Raw genomic sequence first — 23,594 nt, 5'->3', positions numbered from 1 at the left:
GGTTAGTAAAGGTAGAGATTGTAAGCTCTCAACACCTGTTAGTCAAGCAGTAGAAAGCTCTCGTCAGCATAAGTTTGTTTCTCAACATGGTTCGAGTTCTTCCCTTCGGCTTTCTTCCTCAAATTTGCAGCAAGTTATGCAAGGCAAGGTCATTCAGTTCTATCATTCTAAGTCGATGTCGTTAATGTCGGTTCGGATTCGTCCAAGTAAAACTTCTATCCAGACAGAGGTCCCCCAAGATGTATCTTCTAGGGAAGCAGAGACCTCTATTTCTACTTTAGTTAAGTTCCTTTATGGATTGGAGCGACAGGTAGTGCCCACTTTAGAGTTCCAGTCGACTCCTATTTCCCAGCCTATGTGTGCTCCGGTTTTACAGTCATCCCCGGAGGAGGTGATCACCTCTTATACGATGGAAGTCTCCCACGATGTGAAGCCAAGTGTGGAAGAGTCATCTACCTTACCTTCACTAAATGTATCCTGTGATGAGGAGCGGCAGACGGTGCCCTTTCCAGAGTCTCATCCGGTTCCCATTTTGCAGCAGTCCTTAGATGCTCCAGTGGCGCACAACACTTCAGAGAGCATGACTGCGGCTTTTTCTGATGTTAATAGTTATATAGGAGGAATGAGTTCACAGGAGATTGTGGGAAAATTTGGTGGTTTTAGTTTCCAGTTGTCCACTTTGCATTCCAGTGCCAGTGCCAGGTCTTTGGGTCAACCAATTCGCCGTGCTAATGTTATTTTTCATCCTCGGTTTAGGAAAAAAGGTTCTCCAGTGGGTTGTCCTAGTCCGGTTCCAGGTTGCAAGGTGGTTCGTGTAGGTGCAAAGCGTGTTCGTGGGCCTAGTGTGGACTTCAAGTACTCCAACTTAGCTCGAATAAAGTTTGCTCGCAAGTGTCTCTTTAGTGCTTATGTGTAGTTTAGTTGTTTGTCTTTGTTTTGTTTGCATTTCGTTATTAGTACTCTTTGTCAAAAAAAAAAAAAAAAAAAAACCAACATATGATAAATATAAAAGTAATGAAAGCAGTAAACTTAATTAAAGAAAATAAAAACGTAATGAAAAAAATTAAGAACTAAAAACTATGATTAATAATATGAGACAAAAGAACAAGTCTCGAATCTACGTAAAGAAGACTTAAAACTAAAAAGCCAAACTTAAAACTAATTCTAAAAACTAATCACAAAAGGTGCGGAAAGAAGTTCTGAAACTAAGAGTAATAAAAATTATTAAAACTAACCTCCCTTAACTAAGTACTACTATTCCCTTTTTATAAACAAAGTTCACCGCCTAACAAACATCACGTGGGCCTAACAATGAAGCCCAGCCACTATGATGTAAGCAAAACATTAAACATCAATGCGGGATGAGGCTCGCCTGACCGGGCCATCTACCACCCGACCGGGCCCGATCAGCTGAGTAGCGAGATGGGCTTCTTTGATCTTGGATTTGTAACTTGTGCTTTTATATGAATTGGCCCAATAACCTTTCCTTGATATCCAAGTATTGGACTAGTAATAAAATTGTACTCCAAAAGGAACCGAGCCCTTAATCACGAAACAAATTAAATTAGCTCAACCTTGGGCTTTAAAAATCCGGTCATAAAATACGATCAAACTCCAATGTCTTTGTAGTGGCTCAATAAGCTCGGGAATTGTCATAAATTTGCAAATTCCTACAAAATAATACCAACTCTACAAAAACACTAGAAAAAGTATATTAGTAATAAAAATAGCTCCATAGAGTTCAAATAAGCACAAATATGACCGTGGGACGGGGAATAAAAATATATATAAAATAGACTCATCAAGTAACTTGATGTGGGTGTCTGGAATATTGGATGACAACTGAAAATCTGAAAATTTTAGCCAAGTCGTGGCCTTACTCCACTTGGTAAAGACAGCCTATCAATCTTAAAATTAAGACCTCCAAAATCTTTGAAAGAAAATAACAAATTTTCCAAGAAATAGCTTTTGCCGATCTCTGAGATTAATGTCGCCATACATTGGGATTGTTAATGAGATTATTATTGTAATATATATTTAAGCTAGCATTAGGCTTGAATAGGCGTGTAATCAGTATGAGTATATAGTCTAATATTGTATATATATAGCTAATCCCAAAGTAATGTAAGGCATGAGAATGTTTGCTTCTTAAGTCTTAACAATTGTTCAATATTTTTTTTTTCCAATTATTGCTTCTGAGTTTAATTTAGATATACTACATTTATTTTAATTTATTTTTTTGTTTGATGAAAGCTAAATTTGGATTGGTTTTAAATTAATTGAATGAAATTACGCTTATAATGATTCTTACCTTCTTTTACTCGATTATGTTCTCTACTCTTCTGTCATTTTTCTATGTGTGGGAAAAACTATATTGAAGAGAAAACATTCTCATGGCTGCCAGAACATTGAAGGTGCTCCGATCCCAATTATTTTCCGGTACTACTATTTTCATTACATATTTCAGAGTTCAATTTGTGGATAAGATCATGCAATATTTGTTGTTTGAGGAATTGATATCTTTTGTTACGATTGAATCTTGTGTTGTATTTATTTCTATAGTACAGTCTTTCTTTTGTTTATAAGAGACTATCGCTTTCTGTTTAGCAATTAGAGACTAAAGAGTGTTTTCATGTGGAGTTTGAGAGGCAATAACAATCTATTTTAGATTCTGATATCCGCTCTTATGACAATCTGTTATTGAAAATTAGCTTTTTATGGTGAATATATCAGTTATAGCTACAATTGATTTCAGTATTCGAAGTTTAATAAATTAGTTGATTTTATTATTTAGTGCTAATTTGAAACCTTTTTTTTTGTTACAGATTAATGTTTCTAAAAATGCAATTTTATTAGTATTTTAGCTACCTTGCACTATTCATTTTTCTGATTTACCTCTATTTTACTGCTAGAATTACTTCTCTCTATATTTTCAACCCATTTTCCCGAGAGTTTCTCAAGAGTCTAATGGTGAATCATTGGCGACCACCCAGCCACGACCAGGCTATCTTTTTCCCTTTCAACAATTTCGTCAAAATGAAGAACGCTTCGATTTTAAGGTTGATTGTGTAATTTTGGGGCTGAATTTTGAGTTATTTATTGCTGAAATTGTATTTATTGTGATTTAATTATCTATAGGGTTTGGTGAAGAATTGGAAGAATTCAGGCGACTTTGCAAATTCTCATTCTGAGCAAATGGCTGCACATGTTCGGTTATTTAACTGTTCCACTATTCGTTTGTTTGATTGAAGAAGCTTATCACCCTTTAGTCGAAACAGTGAGTCTTATGCTGTTCGTTACAACATTAGTAGTAAATACCTCTCTCCTTTGAAGTTTTTAAAATTTGGTAGAACTTAGAAGTTGTGAGGACTATCTTTTTTCTTTTAGTTTCTTTTTGTTGGGAAAGGGTCCTTTTGAAAGTGGGTCGATTATTTCTTTAGCTCGTATGTTGTACAAATAAGGTTGATGAGAAACTTTGCCATCTCTTTTCTAACTAAAACATAGCCTCAGCAGTTGCTTAGTTAGTGACTACAACTTTATGTATTATTAATTTAGTGGATATGTTTCAGGATCAATGGGGTCATGAATCAAAAAGGGTTGTGTTGTAGAATTAAACTCAGTGATTTTTACCCAATTGGGGTTTTGATTTGTTGGTAATGTTATTGTTTGTGAAGTGTTTTTTGGTACCCTTTTAGGGTTAGATTTAATACTCATTTTGTAGTAGTTTTTATTTGCCGAATCATTGGATTTCTTGAATGATTTAGCAAATTATGGTTATTGGGTTTGTAGATTTTGCAAGTTTTTTATGAATTTTTGTTTATTTGCAGAAATGATGAGATTACGAGATGAGAGCTTTAATGACACTCAATTTAAACACCCTTTTAGTGCTTCTCGAGGAGATACATGAGTGCTCTTTCGATAATTTCCAGAACAATGTCAATTTAAACTTTTTGGTACTATCAGGTTTATTAAAGTTGATATTTAATTTTTCACCTTTGCCTTTTTTTTAATTATTTCTTTTTTATTATTTGTGTTAGACTGTTAGTTATACATGTTCTTTGTTTTTAATTCAATTTTGTTTTTAGTTTCTCAAATTGATTTAAGGTTTCTGATGAGTTTTGTTTTTGCTTGCAACTTATCAGGAGCAATTTGGTTCTCTGTCTCTATACCCTATGCGCAACTGCCAAGTAGATGGGCGGTGATAGCAGCAATGGTGGTGGCTTCGAAAAGGGGGGGAGAGAGAGTGGGGACTGGGTTCAAGGATTGTGTAGTAATAATTAGAATCAAGCAAGTGCAAAAGGAGGAGAAAGCTCATGAATGATGGTTTGAAGCTATTCATTGGTAAATCCTTGTTTTTTTTTCTTGTTTATCTTCTCTCTATTCCATTATCGTTATTACTTGAATAGGGGCTATCAACTCAATCAGTTTTAAGTTCCATTCTTGTTTGGTGATGGAGTATTGCCTTGGCGGAGGTGATTTGCACTCATTTTGGTAAACAAAACCTCATAAATGCTTTTATGAGCATGCTCAAGGTGCAATATTCTGCATGCCCTTTACAATTGCATTTAAGTATTTTTAAAAAACCAATATTCTCTTTATGCACTACCTTCATGAAAACTTTGTTAGTTCAATCTAATTAATTAATTTATGATTATTCAATTACAATATCCCTTAATATTTCATCAAAGCGTTATAAAGTGCTTGTAGAATAAAAAAAAATAGTGTACATAGTGTTGTCATCCCTTAAACATTTATGTGGGCTAGACTCTGCTGCAAGCCTACAAATCATCCACATACCAACCTCATAAGTCATAACTTATGAACATGTTTATTAGGAATTTCTTCAGCTGAAGAAGTGGAAATGATTGAGAAGGTGCTTGAGTTGGAAAATAATTTTCATTGGGGGTGGTGGTAGAGGGGTATGCATCTTAACACCTACTCCCTCTGTCCCGGTTTACTTGCAACATTTTGACTGGACACGCTTGCCGATGCATATATTTGACCGTCAATATCTTTTATTATATATTTATAAAAGTTACAAAAAGTTTATATTAAGAGACTATACATTTAAATAGACTCAACAACATCTTACATGACTACATTGGCTTTCATATAATAGCTAAAAAAGATGGTCAAAGTGAGATGTGTGAATAGTGCAAAAAGTCAAAACGTTGCGAGTAATTTGGGACGGAGGGATTACTATTTTGGTCAGGCTTAGATTATAGATTATGTAAATTTAAGAACAAAAAATTTCTGTTGTTGGAGACTAGAGAGTTGTATACTTTATAATTAGGTTGGTATTTTTAATAAGAGAATTACTTACCAAGTTACAATCATAATGGAACCTCAACTTTTTTTTTTAAACTTTGGCAACAATCACTGCAATAATCTTCAAGACTGTGAAAGTGTTTAGCTCTACCATGATATACTCGGAGTTTGGCTTTAAACATAACCTATAGTAACTAACTACAGGTTTTGTCCTTGCTTAATGTTGTGTTTGTTTGGATTGGTGTTACTAAGTATATCTATGCTTTTGCTCTTGTAGAGGGTTTCAATTTGCAGTGTACAAGTGTCATTTAAGGATTGGTTGGTGAAAGCAATGCAATTTGGAGTAGTTCAAGCGAGTTAGTTAAGTGTGACAAGCCTTGGATGTGAGGCTGTTGCGTGGAGTATTGGCTATATCATTACTTACCTTCTCAACCTTATTTGCAGAAGGATGGAAATGGTGGGGTGGGCAGATGCTTCATATATAGTCACTGGTGCCAAGAGGGTAAAGGTCCCATTACATTGCTTGAGGGTGGTTTTAGAGCACTGTATAAAGGCCTGGTCCCTTATGTACTATATATCAATGTTTTTTGGTTTTAATCAAACAGAAATATCAGGTTAGATTTTATTCTTTAGATGATGCATGATGCAGATAATCGATTGCATTGTTTTGTGAATCAAATAAAATTCTATTATAACTACTACATTTTTAATCAAATGCAACGACATAAAATGGGCTAATGCAACGGTTTATTTAGTGTCGTTGCAATAGGGTGGGTCTAATTCCACGATCATTCTATATTGCGAAATTAAGTGAGCTAACACAACGACCTCTAAAATGCCGTTGCATTAGGTGAGCTAATGCAACTGCTCTTATTTTTATAATTTTTTATATCTTTTTTTTAATTAGTAAAATAAAGAATACAAGGTTATTACTAGCACTAGCAGTTCCTCATTGTTCATTCTCTCATACTGTCGCAAACTCGCACTCCGCATAATACTCTTCCAATTCTTCAATTCTATAGCTTACTCCACTTCTTTTCCTTTCCATGCTTATACTTTGTCATCTTCATAATTTCTCATTTTCTTTCATTTCACCTTACTAATTTTGTGATTCAAATTTAAGGATTTGGGTTCTTGGTGTCTTTCAATTGGAATTCGGAGGTTTTACGCTACTTCGATGAAATTGTGAAGATTTTTATGGGTAAGCTCAGATCATCTTCTTTTCTTCTCCTTCTGTATATTTCGATATTTTTTCATTTTTTGTTATCTGATTTAAGTAATATTGTTGTGAAAATCAACAATAATTCTTCGACTATATCCAGATTTTCAACTATATGATGCTAAGAGCAAAATTTACAAATTTTTGACCATATTCAAATTCAAACTGCCCAATTGTGAAACAATATCAACAATTACAGTTAATTATAGTTGCTTTAGAAAAATTAAGGACAAAACCCCCAAACAACGTAAGGTTCAATTGTAGTTAATTGCTTGAATATAGAGTATATAAAATGGTGTATTTGTGGGCTTTAGAATCGTCTCTTCTTTAATTTGTTGGTGAAATCTGGTCAGATTTTCATGCCCACAAAACCTTGTAAGTTTTTCATTTTATTTTACGGCTTACTGTTTTTTTTTTTTTTTTTTTGTCACTTCAATTATTGGTCATTATTATACAAAATGCTGCAATTATCTTACCTTCTATTATTGTTCTAAATATATCAATTAGGATTTCTGCTTTGAATTTCTGCAATGTAATCAATTTGGGATATTTTTTTAACCAACCTTATCATGATTATATTTATTTGAGTAATTTAGTGAGTTTTAAATTTATATGTGCTTTTTAATGTTGTTTTATTTGGAGTTAATTAGAGTGTAGGTTGATGTATCAATTGGAGTTATTGGTTGATGTTTCCTTTCATTCAAGGAACTAAGAATGCACTCATTAGTTTTGGGCTCTATCATCACTAATGCTTTTGTTTCTGCGATTACTTATAGCTTTTCAAAGCCAGAGCTGCTTGACTTTAGTGGGTAACGCCTTATTTTAATTTTTCATTGCTTAGTCAAGTTTTTCATTCTCTAGCAAGAATAGGTTGTTTCTAGTTTACTTGGTTTACCCAGAAGAATCTTAGATTGGTTTGTTGTTGATGTATCTATCATCACTGATGGCGGCATTAGAATGATATGCAATGTGCTCTCCCGAATTTTATCAAGATAATGAATAGTGCTTTGCCCTAATATTACTTAAGTAAATTTTTATTCTTGGCTTGGATTTAACTGTGCCAACTTTTTTTGTTGGTTTCAATTTTATATCATCTGTTTGATTCTATATGTACACTACTTTTTGCATATGAATAGGTGGTGTTAAATTTACCTTAGCTCAATTACCCTTTATTGAGTCAATGGACTGTGTGGTATGTCTATATGTTTTCTTGAAATGGTGACGTTTCTGTGGATGAAAGTAATGTTAACAAACCATAGAAAAGTAGCAAGTTGCATCATGTATACCAAACTGGTTGCTCATAATTTTTACACCTAATTTCATTTCTGATTTAGTGGATTAAACACAATATAGGCTTCATATTTACTTAAATTGTTCAAGCAGCTGATTATGCAAGTTCTCTGCTCAAGGTTATTGAAACTCAGGTTTATTAATTGTCTCAGAAAATATTGATTGATAGACTATGCTTGTCTATGTGTCACTGTTATTTCATCTTGTTGATTATTAAGCATGGACAGTTTCTTAAATTTGGTTTCTTTGAAGTAATATCCATTTAAAATCTACCTTTGTAGCCTTAGTACAGAACTTTAGTGGACGTAATCGTATTTAGACATTTTCTGTAGTTTGACAATCCTAGGTGCTTGTAGAAATGTAGCTAACATCCATGCTTTAATTCTTACAGATTGAAAATGCTCCCTCAGAACACCATTTACTAAACAAACGAATGGCTGATGGATCTAATAGAGTTAGCTAGAGTTCCTCACATTCTGGTGTACTATTAACTTTATAATAGTGACTAGTTTTCAGTATCTTGATAGGAAGGTAAAGTATCTTACACCTTTAGTCTATGTCTTAAATTTTTTATATTATATCCTTCTAAGTTTTAGATCTCAAAAAATATATGTTTGGTGAGTTTAAAATAGTTAAAGGTGAATAATTAAACTATGTACTATATTATTATAGGAATAGTTAATATGTTCAAATAATCTAGAAACATCTTGCAGACTCTATAGTAGATTTGTGTATGATAAAACTTACATATAAAACAAAGGAGATGCAATGACAGTTCGTACTAGCTTCCATTACATATGATATGGTATTTGGTAAATTTTTTAACCTAATATTTTGTGTACTTGTTCCATTTCCAATGACATTCATTTTTCTAATATTGTGCACATTATGCTTCTCTTGTGTGTGCATAATCCCAGGTTTATACTTATGATCAACATGGCAATAGGAGTAGGGCCAAGCCTCCTGTTTCAATTTCAGTTGGGAAAAAACAAACAAACATCAAGTTCCTTTTTTTTTGAGTGCTCGATACTTTTATAATCCCATTTGATTTGTTTGTACGTGTGTATGTTTTGTTTATCAGGATATTTAGATCCATTGGATATGTGTAAACAGTGCTAGAGGTAAATACTGAAGTTGAAGAAGATGCTTCCCAGATTGCTTTACCTGAGAAATTGGAGAAGTAGGAGAAAGAAATGATAATGCGGTCTAAAGAATTGTTGAAAATATTATTTGGAGGACAAAATGATTTAGTTTTACCTTTTAATTGTTTTCTTCTTACTTTCTTAGTTTAACTAGTGATGATTTAATTTTGTAATTTTCCTTATAGATAACAATGTACAAACTTTTAATTTATATTAATACAATTCTTTTTTTTTTTTTGAAGTATTATTATTATTATTTGCATTAGGTGTATGCACAGTGTGGCATTTGGTATAAGGAACCGTGGCATTAGGTATAAGAAACCGTGGCATTAGGTATTACAGCCCTAATGCCACGGCAATAATGTTGTCGTTGCATTAGGTCTTGATCACGCAACGGATCATAAATGTCGTGGCATTAGGTGTCATATGTCGTTGCATTAGTCCTACTGCAACGCCAGCAGATGTCACGGTATATGGCCGTTGCATTAGGCCTAATTCCACGGATTTTGATGCCTGATGCAACGTATTTGGGGGTTGCAATAGGTCAAAAATGTAGTAGTGATAATTATTAAATAATGGCTTTTGTTTACTTTATTAAAAGTTTCAATAGTCTTAGCTAACTTAACTCAATTTTAGTTGATAGTTTTACTCCATTTTGGAGGTAAAAGAGGTTAAAGGTATTATGTATTCGGGCTATTTTCTCAACATTGTTTGTTTGTTTGTTTTTTTTTCTCAACATTGTTTGTCGTTGGAAGATTAAATGTTATATTGAGATGTCGTGATTTTTTTATGATTGCGTGAACTTAACTTAATACATGCGAAACTGATTTTCTCAAAGTGCAAAAAATATGATTATATTGCGGTAATTTGGCCACAAGAAAAGGCTTGGAGAGTGTTGCAAGAGGAGATGACCACAAAATTTATGGCTCTCATGGCAACAAGGGCTTGCTTTGAAGGCAAGTGAGGTCACTGATCTTAGAAGCAGTATCTTACATTTTTGTTTGATATTTTTGTTGTTGCTATTTTCCTTCGAGGGTAAGGTTAGGCTGGAATGGGATATTCCTAGATTTTATTGCCGTGGTCATCTAGTTTACCGATTAATAGGGAGTTTGCTTTGTTACTTTTAAGGCTTTTCACTTACTTTACTTTAAGCATTTAACCATAGCTAGCTTTACTTCCCATCATACGGAGTTTTTAGCCGATTTGTATCTTTAATTGTTGGTTTTCTTACATGTCCTTTCGTTTTTTCGTGGTGTAGCTGATCGAATGTTGTGGGTTGGAAATATTGTTAATACCAAACTTTCTTGAAAGAGTAGGATAAACAGAAATGCAAAAGTTAAAGAAAACAGAAGATCCTGAAAATTTTAATATAGAATGCTGTTATTGATGTTGATATAATGAGTTTTGTTTCTAATTGTGTTATAATTTTGAGTTTTTGGTTGTATTTGAGGATAACTATGATAGTGAATCTGTAGTTTGATTATATTAACTATCTATGTATATTTAAGTGCACTATTAAATTAATTGAGCTTGAATTATGATATTTCAAATATAAGAGAATATAGAGGGAATTAAGAGTCAAGTAGTGAGCAGACTATCAAGTGCACTACCTTGAAAGCGTACTATTTAGGGGTGAGCATTTATTTAAGGGTGAGATAATTGTATACAATTTTTAATGGTACACAAATTATTTAAAGGTGAGAAATTTATATAAGGGTGACAAATTTATTCAGGATTAAAGTAATTACATATTATTTTTAAGAGTGAACAAATTATTTAGGGGTGAGCAGACTATTGAGGGGTTTAACAATTTATTGACAAGTTAACTTTCAGAAGTGAGGCAATTGTATATGTTTTTTAGGGGCGAGCAAATTTAATTATTTAGGGTGATCAATTTATTAAAGGGGGAGGTACATAATTGTATGTAATTAATATTAGGGGTGAGAAAATTATGGGAGAACAAGCTATTTAAGAATGCACTCACATAGGTCACGTGTAGATTGTATACTTTATCTGTTTTTAGGAGTGAGCAATTTATTTATTTGTAAGCAAATTCTATTTAGGGCAAGCAAAATTATTTAGGGGTGAGCAATTTTATTGAGGAGAGATAAGTGTGTATATGACTTTTAGAAGTAAGGTATAAGTGTGTATATGACTCATATAGGGGCAAGCAAACTACTAAAGGGTGAGGTGTGTATATGACTTTTAGGGGCGAGCAAATTCTCTAGATGTGGATAAACTATTAAGGGTGAGCAAATTATTGTTTGATGAGATAATTTGATTATTATTTTTAGAGGTGGGCCAACTTTGTAGGGGTGGGGTGAGCAATTTATTTAAAGGTGGGATTATTGTATATGACTATATGGATTTTAGGATTGGACAAATTATTTAGTAATGAGCAAACTATTAAGGGGTGAGTTAATTTGCATATGGTTTTTACGGGTAAACAAATTATTTAGGAGTGAGATAATTGAATATGTTTATTAGAGGTGAGCCAATTTTGTAGAGGTGAACAATTTATTTAGGGATGAGCAAATTCTTTAAAGGTAATCAAACTATTTAGGGGTGAACAATTGATTTAGGGTGAGGTAGTTATGATTTTTAGAGGTTAGTAAATTTTTTAGAGGATAGTAAATTTTTAGAGATAATTATATATGATTTTTTTAAGGAGTTTTAAAGAAAGTCCACTTAATATGTCCAAATATAATAGATTTTACGTGCCTATTATTTCAAACATTCGCTCAAATTGTTGTTGCACAAATCAAATATATACACTCACAATTTTTATATGCCCAACGAAAAAATATCGGAACTCTAAAATGATTGTTAACAAGCATGATTTCCATCACGTTTTGCCAATTGGAGTGCGCGCATCGCTCGCGTGGGGCCCAAAACTAGTTTATATAAATGTCATTTAATAAATAAATTTTGTAGGATTAATGTTTTTAAAACGCTACAATAAAATTATGCCACGTAGATTAGGTTTTTAAAAGCGATACGTAGGATTATAATAAAAAAAATTTTGCTTTGTTAAATAAAATATTTTCTTTTTATATTAGGAATTTTATCTAAATATGATAAACAAAATAAATGATTTATTTTATAATAAAAAATTCAAGTAGTAAGCAAGTGAATATCACAAACTTTTAGATAAATATATATTTAGTAAAATATTTTATTTGAAAAAATACTGCTAGTTAATTTATAAAATTAGACATTATGACAAATCCAACAACATATTATAGGATCATATTTATATATTATGTATTAGTATAAAAATTAAGTCAATGATGACATATGAATAGTGTGAAATCTCAAATCTAGCCTATAAAAAAAAACCGGAGGGAGTAGTAAAAACCGTGTATGGCACGGATCCAAATTCACACCCTGTATGCATATGGAGGAGTGCATCTCAGCGCATAACTCCTATATATTTACAAAACATATAGGAGGGTAAAAATGAAAATTTGGTAAGCTTTTGGAAAAAGCTGACTCTATAATGGTACATTATAATGTACCATTATGCATGTATTATGTACTAAAATATAAGTTGTCTAATTAGTACTTTTTGTGTAATATTGTACATGCTGTGGCACTTTTTACCACCAGGTTGAATATTTTCCTCCAAAATACTTATCACCTATCACCTATCACCTATTATACAGTAATGGTACATTTTTCATTCTATATGTTTATTAAACTAATAAAAGCTATGCAGTAAAAGTTAACCCATATGGAGTGATAATTTTTCCAAGATAATTATTGTATGTACGTAGCACTGTCAAAACGGTTTGACAGTTCGGTTTCGGTTCGGTTTGAAATCGGTTCGGTAGTTAATCGGGTCGGTTTGGAATCGGTTTAATTGTCTCGCGGGTCGGTTTTGGTTCGGTTTAAATAGTTATCGGTTCGATTCGGTTTCGGTTTATTCTTAAGCGGTTTTAATTCAGTTCGGGTTGTAAACAGTCCGGGTAGTAAACGGTTCGGTGCAGGCGGGTTGCGGTTTGTTAACGGTGCGGTGTAAACGGTTTTTATCCCGGTTCAAACAGTTTCGGGTTGGAAACGGTTTCGGGTTGGAAACAGTTCGGTTCTTTTTTGGTTCGGTTTATAACTGGTTCGGATCTTTTTCGGTTCGGTTTTTAACTGGTTCGGTTCTTTTTCGGTTCAATTTATAATTGGTTCGGTTCTTCGATGGTTTAACCACTTTAACGTTATTCATATCGGTTCCATTTCAAGTTTACTAAATTACGGTTCGGGTCGATTTTCGGTTTCAAAAAATAAATTGTTTATCGAGTTGTTTGGATTCGGGCAGTTAAATGGCTTTGGTTTGAAATTTGATAGTACTTGCTAACCTTTTGCGTTCACAAGTTTTAAATAAAGTCGGCAAGTCGCGAATCATTTCATATTTAGGCAACATATTATAAACAAATTCTCATTTATTTTATAAATACATATTATGTTCTGTTTCAAGTTTAGTCATACTGATCATACTAGTTTATTACGAAGTAGATTATAAGAATTAGTGTATTAATGTATTATTGTTATGCAATTAGTCAATTAGGTTATTATATGCTTCTTATTTAATCATTTATATACTACGCATACAATCATAATCATGACTTGATGAGTTCTTGACTTCTTGTGAAATGGAAATTTGCAATTTGGTAATTCGATACTTGATTAGTCAACAAGACTGATAATTATGACTCGTTTATCATTATATATTTTCATGAAATTATGAAGATATTACAAAGTGCTTTGATTTGTATAATGAAAGAAAACACTAATGACTAATTAACAAGGTCATATTGATCAGTTCAATCGATCATATGTACTACACATTATTAACACGTGGTATCTAACCATCTCAATATCTCATAGATAAATATTCGTATCATCGTTATTCGTATGTATTAGTACAAACTACAAAGTTATACGAAGTAGCTCATTAGTGATCTTTTTAAATTAATCTATTTATACATTTTATTAATATAACGTTTTTATAATTTTTACGTGTATAAAAATAAAGATATACTAGTAGATGTTTTAATACGTGTCTTGGGCACTGATCCCGATCAAATGGGGCAAAAAAATACTAAAGAATTGAAGGAATAATATTTTTGTAGATGAATGTACAACACACAAACACACACGGATCGCCACTCTCAATCATTGATTAAAAAATCAATGGTTAGATTCTTTCTCCCACAACACACATGGATCACCATTCTCAACCATAGATTAAAAAAATCAATGGTTAGATTCTTTCTCCCACAACACACATGGATCACCAATCTGAACCATAGATTAAAAAAATCAATGGTTAGATTTACATGAAACCACTCTCACCCTTTTGAAACCCTTTCACTCTCACTCTCACTTTACCACTCTCACCTTACCACTCATCCTCACAGCGCCTCTCCTTCTCACGGCTAAGCGCCTCTCCGTCTCATCACCTCTCCGTCTCATCCTCACGGCGCCTCTCATTCACGGTGTTTGTTGTCCTTATTCTGAAGCTGTCCTGGCGCCTCTCATTCACGGAGTCATTGGTGTTTGCTGCCCTAATTGCTCCAAATTCAGGTATGATATATACACGGTGTCTCTTTCTCTCTAGATTTTAATTGATATGTGTTGTTGGTATCATGGTATGAATTGGTGTTGTTTTTTTTAATTGTTACTGTATATAGTTTAAAGAATTGGTTTTTAGGGTTATAATGATATTTTAATGATATTTGTTGTTGATGGTTGTGTTATTTCATTGATTTAGATTTATTTAGCTGGTCGATTTTGTTGATGATTTGAATGAGAAGATAGTAAATGTTTTGAGATGGAAGTTGTTATTTGCTTATTATAAACATTCAAGAAAAGCTTAATTCTACTGAATTTGCTTTGTGCTGTTATCTTCATTAATCTTGGCATATGCCAACTATTGAAGGTATGGAGTATATTCTTGGTTTATGCAGCCGACCTCATCCATGTAGGAATTGGGATTTGTTAGTTTGATAGTAACATAGCTAATTATAATTATTCTTAAAGTTGTAATATTAATTTTAATTTATAATATGATAGTAACATAGCTAATTATAATTATTCTTAAAGTTGTAATGCATGGGTTTTGTTTATAAGGAATGATGATATCTTCTGTTTAGAAGTATATGTAATTGTGAAGCTTTGGTATATCTTTGACAAACTGTAAGAATACCCTGCAATAAGAATAGCTTTGATATCTTTACTATGCAGAAACTGAGAAACCTGTTAAAATCAGTAATTTTTGGACCAAAGGTTGAATACCCTGCTTTGATTTGCTGTATGCTAACTGGAATATTTAATCCCGTTTCTTCACAATTTCCACGAAATCTTATCTTGGGAACACTTCATCTTGTAGAAAGTAAACAGAGTATAAACGTACGTAGTATTTGGAGATTGTTATCACTTCACTTCTGAGATAATTTGTAAAATCCTTTTTGTGAAATCACTTCATTTTGCAAAGTTAAAGCACATGCCGACATTGCCCGGTAGAGTTTATATTATGGGTCCTATGTCAATCATTGCTGCCTTTCTCTGGCTTAGTTAGAATCATCCCCTAGTTATGATGTTGATGAGGTCCTTATAGGCTTATACTATTTATCTGCTTCAAGTTTCAACCTTTACTCAGCTGTATTTGGTAGGCCTCATCAGATTTATTAGATCTTTGTTCAGATTTGACTTGTTCTTGCCTGTATTTTACATTTTCATCCTTAGCCGTGCTTTAGTATGTCCGGTTAAGTGGTTAGGCTATTTGTGGTCAGAGTGGCTTAAGGTGTTCTGCTGTTCTGCTGCTGCTGTTCTGCTTGTCTGCTGTTCTGCTGCTGCTGTTCTGCTTGTCTGCTGTTCTGCCATGTCTGCTGCTGGCCCTGCTGCTGTGTCTCTGCTGTTCTGCTGTGTTTAGCTGTGTCTTTGCTGTTCGGCTGTTCTGCTTGTATGATGTTCTGCTGCTGCCATGTCTACAGTTTTAGGACTTTGTTAGACTTCATATATGCTTGTAGCAAAATAGCACAATGCAATTCAATGAGTTTCATGTGAGTAATTAACCATTATTTTCCACCTCCTCCCCTGGGAACAATATGTTATGAACTTGAGTAACTTGACTATCTTTGGTTAATTTTATCAAATCTGGTGTTATGGATGTGCCCTTAATATGTATTTTTTTTTTTATCTTTTTTACCCCCTTCTATTTGAAGCATTTGAAATTTGCATAATGTGAATGTGTGTTTCTCAATATGGCATTTGCAATTGGCTTTATGTAGTCCTTTTACCACTCGGGTACATATTCCATTTAAAAATGATCAACCCTTCAAATAATATATTGTTTTTCAACTTGAATGAGCAAACAAAGGAAAAAGATTCCTAAAAGACAGAATATAAGAAGAAGCAAATCACTAAGTACATAATCTGTGAAGCAATAAAAAATAGAAATATGACATAATTTGTAGAGCTATGGCAAGTAAAATGTAGACTGGTTGCAACTTTCAACTAGCAAATGAAAAAAAGTAAGGTATGAAGAAAATATTTTAAGCTAGCAGCGTCTTTGCAAAAGGTGTGAAGATGATGATCTTTGATAGGCAAATGGTACAAAGGACTCAGCATACCTCTACCAGCAAGACAGATTTTCAGTCTGAAGGGAATGTTAAGGGTCTTTCAGCAGGCTTTTCATCCATTATAAAGCATTATCTCAAAATTCTGACATGCTCATAGTCTCATAGACGCGCTTATCTAGATTCAAGATATCAGAGACACAGCTCAAAGTGTCTAGCATTATATGGAATTTGTGTTTCTTCATCACTCTTCATAAGTTTTGATTACTAACGGTTTGTAAACGGTTCGATTTAGAAGCGGTTTGGTTCATAAACGGTTCGGTTTATAACCAGTTCGGTTTACAATCAGTTCGGTTTTTAAATGGTTCGGTGCAAACGGGTAGCAGTTTGCTAACGGTTCGGTGTAATCGGTTTTTTTCCAGTTTAAACGGTTTCGGGTTGGAACCGGTTTCGGTTTAGATACGGTTCGGTTCTCTTTCGGTTTGGTTTTCATTCAGTTCGGTTTATATTCGGTTCGGTTTGTTAACGGGTTCGGTTCTTAAACGGTTTACCATTACTCGGGTCGATTCGGTTTCGGGTTTACTAAAATACGGTTCGGGTCGGTTTTCGGTTCCAAAAAATTCGGTTTTTAATCGGTTCGGTTCTCATTTGGGTCGGTCGGTTTCGGACAGTTAAACGGTTTCGGTTTGAAATTTGACAGCACTATATGTACGGAGTATATGAGATGACCCAACGTCTTCTAATACGGAGTACTTTAAAGTGAACATTTCCCATATTCTCATTCTTTCTCTCTCCTCTCCACACTCAAACCAGTGCAGTTTCTCACTCACACACAATTGCCAAAATCTCAAACAACTATTCTCTTCGAAGTTTACTCATTGTTCTGCAATATCCATGGCTCGACGTGGAAGACCTCGCAAGGTGCTTTTCTCTTTCTCATCTTACTTCCATTTCAATCTTTTCTTGTTATTTTTAACTGGGTTTTTCCCCGTTTTCTTGGGTTTTTTTTTTTTTTTTTTTTTTTTTTTTTTTTTTGCAAAAATTTCTTGCAAATTTGTAGGTGGGTCTTAAACGTATTGATGCTGCCATTGATGCTTTAAAACCAATGGGATTTTCGCCTGAAATTGTTCGCTGGAATGTTGATAAATTGCTCAAAGTAAGTCTATTTCACCAAATTATTGATCAAATTCTATGCTTTATTTTATTGCAATTTTTTGTCTGTTTTAATCAATTAATTTGTGGGTTTTTTATTTTATTTTTGGTGATTATAGGAGTATGGTGAAGAAGGGTGGCCTTTTATTGAAGAGGCCTCTTACAAGTTGCTGATTGAGTATATACTGGAACCTCCTGTGGTACCCAATTTCTTGTTTTTGTTATTCATTTCTTGAATTATTGCCCTTGATTTCTTATTTACAAAATGGTAATTTTGTTGTTTCATTTCTGTTGTTTATAATGATATTTTTTTGGTGTTTACTGTTGGTTATAATGATGATAATAAAATTGTCACACTCTAATTGCTGATTTTGCTGTTGTTATCCAATTTTGCTGGTTGTTTTTGAGGACTTAGGACTAGTATGTAAATTGAAAAGCAATTGTCTTTACAAGCGTTTTTTAATTTGTTTGTTGAGATGCTATAGCTGCTGGTACCATGTTTTGAGCTGGGAGAGGACTATTTGATGATGATGTTTATATGTATGCATTGCAGGAATCACCGAATGAAGATAGATGTCAAGAAGGTGGGGAGGACGAGCCGGAGGAGGCTGGACCTTCTGGTGAAGCCAGTGAGTCCTTATGCTCTAACCATAGTACTCTCTTGGCAACTGATACTCCTTTGGCAAGTCCTGAACCTGTTGCAGGTAAGAGGATTTCTTTGTTCTTTCTGTGTTGTCTTCAGACTTATGTTACATTTTGCTTCTGAGATGAGAACATAGTGAATAATATCCTATATTATATATTTTTATAAACTGTTAGTTTATGGGAATATCTGTTCATATTCCCCTTTAATATCAGCCTGGTAGTAAGTTGTCATGATTAAGCATAGGATTTTTTCCCTTTTAATTCAAATTGTATTAGCATGAATTTTATGAAAATATTTCTGATTTGCAGTAAATAAGGATAGAGGATTATCTAATTAGGAGAGGAGGTGTGGGGCTGGGTAGGGCTGTGGGGAGCTTGTGGTTTAGGAGTTTGGCATATTGAAACAGCTCCTTGGTGATAAGTGGCTTTAAATATTTTGTACTTGGGATGCCTCTAGGGTGTTTTGTGGAACACATACTTTCTATATGAGCCTTTGGAGATTCATGAGCCATATTTCCTTCTCTTCTTTGCCTTGTTCTGGTTTAAATGGTATAACATTTTCTACCAGGAGGATTGTTGGGAGAGGCCTTTCATTTTCTATCTTTTTGGCCTTTTGTGTTAAAATGACTTTTATTTACTAATTTTGTAATAGAAAGATTGTTTAATTGTTTTGTTTGATTTTACTTTGTTCTACTTGATTTGGGAATTTTTTTACCTGTTTTATGAGTGGTTGATAATCATTTCTTCTTGTGTATTCACTAATAACTCAATTTATAAGCACCTTGAAACTGAGCATCACTTCCAAGAATCTCTTCAATGTCACATTGAGTTGCCCAAATAGATTTTGTTTGGACTTATTTCTTAGATTTATTTAACACAAATTGCAGATTAGGCACTTAGTACCCATCTCTTCTGAGGGCCATGGGGGGCAAATATTTTTGTTATTGTGTTTGTTCGGTGATTCTATTTGTTTAACGGAATTTTGGTTGTTAAATGAGAATCTTGGGTGTGTGGCTTGTCAGAAAGAGAGAGAGATTTCATTGAGGTATCTTCATCTGCAAATTTTTAGCTCACGCCGCAGAGTGATACTGCCACAGTGGTTGATTAACTTGAGTATCATTTTTTTCTATTATTTTTCTAGTGGGGAGTGGACTTGTGAAAAGATTCTCAGGTGGTGAGATCTATTTGTTTAACGGAATTTTGGTTGTTAAACGAGAATCTTGGGTGTGTGGCTTGTCAGAAAGAGAGAGAGATTTCATTGAGGTATCTTCATCTGCAAATTTTTAGCTCACGCCGCAGAGTGATACTGCCACAGTGGTTGATTAACTTGAGTATCATTTTTTTCTATTATTTTTCTAGTGGGGAGTGGACTTGTGAAAAGATTCTCAGGTGGTGAGATCTAGAGTGGCTTCCCTCCTGAGTTGTGCATTTATTATATTCACTCAATTTGATATCTTTCTTGTACCCAAGAAACAAATGGTATCTTTTGTACCTTTGTGCGTTTGTCGAGCCAGCTTTTCACTATATTATTTTATAGTAATACTAAAGGTGATGCAATGCTCAGCTCATATTTTCATGTATCTGTCTACTGTTCAATTTTAAAAATTAGAAAAGTGGCTGCTAGACATCATTCACTCCATTCAATACCACCAGATATTGATTAAAATGTTTTCTTTTATAGTTGCTTCCCATTATAGGAGGGTATCTGAAGTGCTGAACTAGACCTCATCAAGCTCTAATTCTGATTTCATTAGTGATGGACTATTAAATGATGGTTGTACATAAAATGATTGGGTATCGTGGATTTTCCATTTCGAACAAGGCATCAATTTATTGTAGTACACATCTGCATCGAGTCATTTAAAGAGCTGTTGATTTTAACTACAGATTTACTAGCCTGACAATTTGCTGCACACCTTTCTGCTTACATGTCCATTTCAGTTTCATGAATCAAATTTATGCTCATTCTACCTAGTCAGTAATTTAATTTAGAATCAATGATTCATCTTGAATGCACACTTTTTTGGGCTAAAACTGCTAATTATTCCACATTTGGATCTTACAAATAGTGTTTACCATAAAAAAGAGTTAACCTTCTGTGCTGTAAGTTACAGGTGTGAGCTACTTTTTGTTGGGTTGGTGCTTACTATGTCTTTAATTTGTATTTACAGTGCATAAGCCCTCTTTATCACTTGCTGAGGGTGCGAAGAGCCCAAGCCAAATCAAAGTAAACCAGGCTAATGCTATCCTCATAGATCAGGAAAATAGTTTACCTTTTCCCTCAATTCATACGCTTCCAATTCCACCTGGATTTGAGCATGGTCGTCAGGAAAAGATTGCACCCAGTACACGCAGACTTTGCTATGGTTGGATTGGTCCTAACTCTGATGAAGATATTATTCTATTAACTCCTGCACCTGTTCTGAGCTGGAGGACTGGAAAGAGGCCAAGGAAGCGAAAATCTAGGTGGGATGTCGGGCCTTTAGATGTTGTTTGACTGAACTTTTCTATTACTTGTATATAACTCATCATTTTTCTGTAAAACTTGTTACCTTGATAGTCTGAGATATCATAAGTTTCAGTACTTTGAAAAGGCTTAGGACTTGTGCTACTTACGAAATAGGATGCTGAACGTGAAGTTCTGCAGTTAATCTTGTAATAGAAATTATCCCTTATGGCTTGAAGCCTTGTATTGATTAGAATGAATGAATTATTAAGTTGTATTGCTTATTGTTATGGTACACCTCTGAAAACACTAGAAAGTGGCTGTTGTTTAGCAAAATTCCTCAATTTCAAGAATCACGGTAGCAGCACAAAGCATCATCTACTAAGGTTCATCTTTTTCCTCATCACTGAAGCATAGTGTTCTTACTTAAAGCCTTGTGCCTCACATCAGTCACATGTAGGCCCTGTTCTTTTGAGCTTTTGGGCAAGCAGGGTAGAGCACATTAAATTTCAGTAGAGCAGAGCAGAGCAGATTTCAGGATAGCAGAGCAGAGCAGATTTCAACAATATTATTATTATTATTATTATTATTATTATTAAGTGCATATACCATTGATTTAGGTGAGTGAAAACATAAATAAATGTGTACCATATTTAACATATGTTAATAGTAGAAAGATAAAAGACAACGGTTTACTTATATTTATTTCACAAAAATTTTAAAATAAAATGATTTAATGAGTAATAATGATTTTACTTATAAATTTATCTTAATCATATATTTTTAGCCCTCAAAATAATAATGATATACAAAGTACTACTTGAAAACAACCTCTTTTTTTTTTTTTAATTCTTAAATTGTATTGAAAGATTTGAAAAATAATTCAACTCAATGAACTAACAATCAATACCCACCTAAAATGTTTCTACACATTGTGATTCTAATATCAAATGTTTATAAAAAGAAATTGTTTTTAATTGTTATTATTATTATTTATTTTTTTGAAAGAATTGTTATAATTATTAGAAATTATTAATTAATAATATTATTAAATATTAATTCTTAATAGTTTGAATTATTAAATATTATTATTCATAATTATTATTAATAATTATTATTATGATTAATAAATATTAATTATTATTAATATTATAATTATTAAAATTATTTTTAATATTAATAATTATTATAATTATTCAAAATAATAAATTATTTTCATCAATACAATATTAATTATTATTATTGTTATTAATTATTATTTAAAAATAGAGCAGATCAGATTTTTTTTGAGTAGAGAAGATTTGATTTGAACAGAGTAGAGCAGAGTAGGGCTTAGCAGAGCAGAGCAGCTCTAAAGAACGGGGCCGTAGTTTAGTTTGCAGGTCTGTACTAAGCAGCCATACCAACAAAGCTGAAGAGTAAATGACATGTTCAAAATTCTTGTCATTTTTTAGGAAAAAAACATAGTGATGTGAGCCTCGTTCATTGTACATTATATGAATATCAATTTTTAAAAAAAATAATTTTACAATAAAAGTGTCAGAAGGAAATTAATGGGGTGAACTTGGTACTCGTATTATTTACAATGTAAATGGGGAAAAGAAATATTGTATATTGTTAGTAATTGCTATAAAAAAAGACCGGGCGCCCTTCTACTATCAAAAAAGACCAATGAATTGTTGGAATAAAGAAAAGAAATTCAAACAAGGAAGGTTTGGGCACCCGGCCGGGCGGGAAACCGCCCAACCGGGCACGATTAGAAAATTGGAGTTTCGTCACCCGACCGGGCGCGAGAGCATCCCACTTTTTAGCTGGGTTCTCGATCGACTGGCGAGCTCCACCCGACCAGGCGCGTACTAGTCCGTTGGATTCCAACAGCCTTTTTGGATTCCTCTTCTTGTTAATTTCCTTTAACCCCCCATTTAAGAGGTTGCTTATGATGTTTTAAACACCATGTTTATTTTGATATTTATTTCCTCATTGATTAAAAAGATTCCTCCATGATCTTCTATCTTCTTCTTTCCTTCATTATATATGGAGAATAATTTTCTGATTTCATATAATTAAATATACACATCAAACACAATAGCTTAAACACAATCTCCATTGGGCATAAGATACTTGGCTCCAACCTTCCTCTCAAAAGTGCCTTTGTGTGGAAGTGGTGTGTTAATCTTAGGGAACGTGCCGACGAATACAATCGAGGACCGTGGTTGCGCATGAATTTCGTTTTTAAGTCAGTGATTGATATGTCCATTTTTTGTAGTGATTTACCCCACTCCCTTGGTCATAATTAGGATTTAGGAGTATTTTTGGCTCTTTAAAGCCACTTTTATTACTAATATGTGTTTTCTAGTGTTTTCGTAATTTTGGTATTGTTTTATAGGAAATTGCAGGTTTTGAACATTTTCCCGGATTTATTTGGAGTCACTACGAGTATTAGGGAAGCACGACCATCTTTCATAGCCCAAGATCGGTTAGAACCGTCAAACCGGTGATTAAGGGCTCGGCATAGAGGAAACGAGGAAATGGACCGAGTAATCAAGCCCCAAGGAGGAGATACGAGTTTGGGCCAAGTTTAGAGGCCTAACGAGAGTCCAAGCCTTGCCCATGAGCTCTGCCCGACCGGATGGAGTCTCGCCCGAAGGCGCACCCGGCCGGGCGAGGCGGAAGAACAAGGAACACTCCTTCGCCCGAAGGCACGCCCGACCAAGCGCGAGAGTGGCATCCTAAAGAAAAAGGCGGGCCCGACCGGGCGAAGCTTCACCCGACCGGGCGCGTGTTTTAGTGGAGATTTTTCGACGATTTTCTTACTTAGTTTCTAATTAGGATTTTTAGCCTTGTATAAATACTACGTTTTA

The 23,594-nt window shown here is 33.7% G+C and overlaps 1 protein-coding gene and 1 long non-coding RNA gene across 2 annotated transcripts; both read left to right on the top strand.

The window, feature by feature from the left end:
- Positions 1-2,304: 2,304 nt before the first annotated feature.
- LOC145572356 (uncharacterized) lies at positions 2,305-4,043 on the top strand. Its single transcript, XR_014096801.1, has 4 exons — positions 2,305-2,439; positions 2,913-3,059; positions 3,139-3,277; positions 3,828-4,043. It is a non-coding gene; the product is annotated as an uncharacterized LOC145572356 (long non-coding RNA).
- A 13,220-nt stretch (positions 4,044-17,263) lies between these two features.
- On the top strand, positions 17,264-21,015 carry LOC145572355 (uncharacterized). The gene is made up of 5 exons (XM_081631333.1): positions 17,264-17,411; positions 17,551-17,646; positions 17,762-17,842; positions 18,196-18,346; positions 20,459-21,015. Exons 1-5 carry the CDS (start codon positions 17,385-17,387, stop codon positions 20,782-20,784), a joined length of 681 nt encoding a protein of 226 aa, XP_081487459.1. The 5' UTR covers positions 17,264-17,384; the 3' UTR covers positions 20,785-21,015.
- Positions 21,016-23,594: the final 2,579 nt, after the last annotated feature.

This window comes from Chenopodium album, chromosome 12 (assembly GCF_948465745.1).
Source record: "Chenopodium album chromosome 12, dcCheAlbu1.1, whole genome shotgun sequence".
Taxonomy (NCBI): domain Eukaryota; kingdom Viridiplantae; phylum Streptophyta; class Magnoliopsida; order Caryophyllales; family Amaranthaceae; genus Chenopodium; species Chenopodium album.
The sequence above is the reverse complement of the archived record's forward strand: the minus strand, read 5'-3'. Positions and strand labels throughout refer to the sequence as shown.

Excerpts from the sequence above, each read along its gene's own strand:
- LOC145572355 (XM_081631333.1), top strand. The coding sequence starts at position 17,385 with ATGGCTCGACGTGGAAGACCTCGCAAG. Across the intron at positions 17,843-18,195 it reads ATATACTGGAACCTCCTGTG|GAATCACCGAATGAAGATAG; the intron begins GTACCCAATTTC and ends TATGCATTGCAG. Across the intron at positions 18,347-20,458 it reads AAGTCCTGAACCTGTTGCAG|TGCATAAGCCCTCTTTATCA; the intron begins GTAAGAGGATTT and ends TTGTATTTACAG.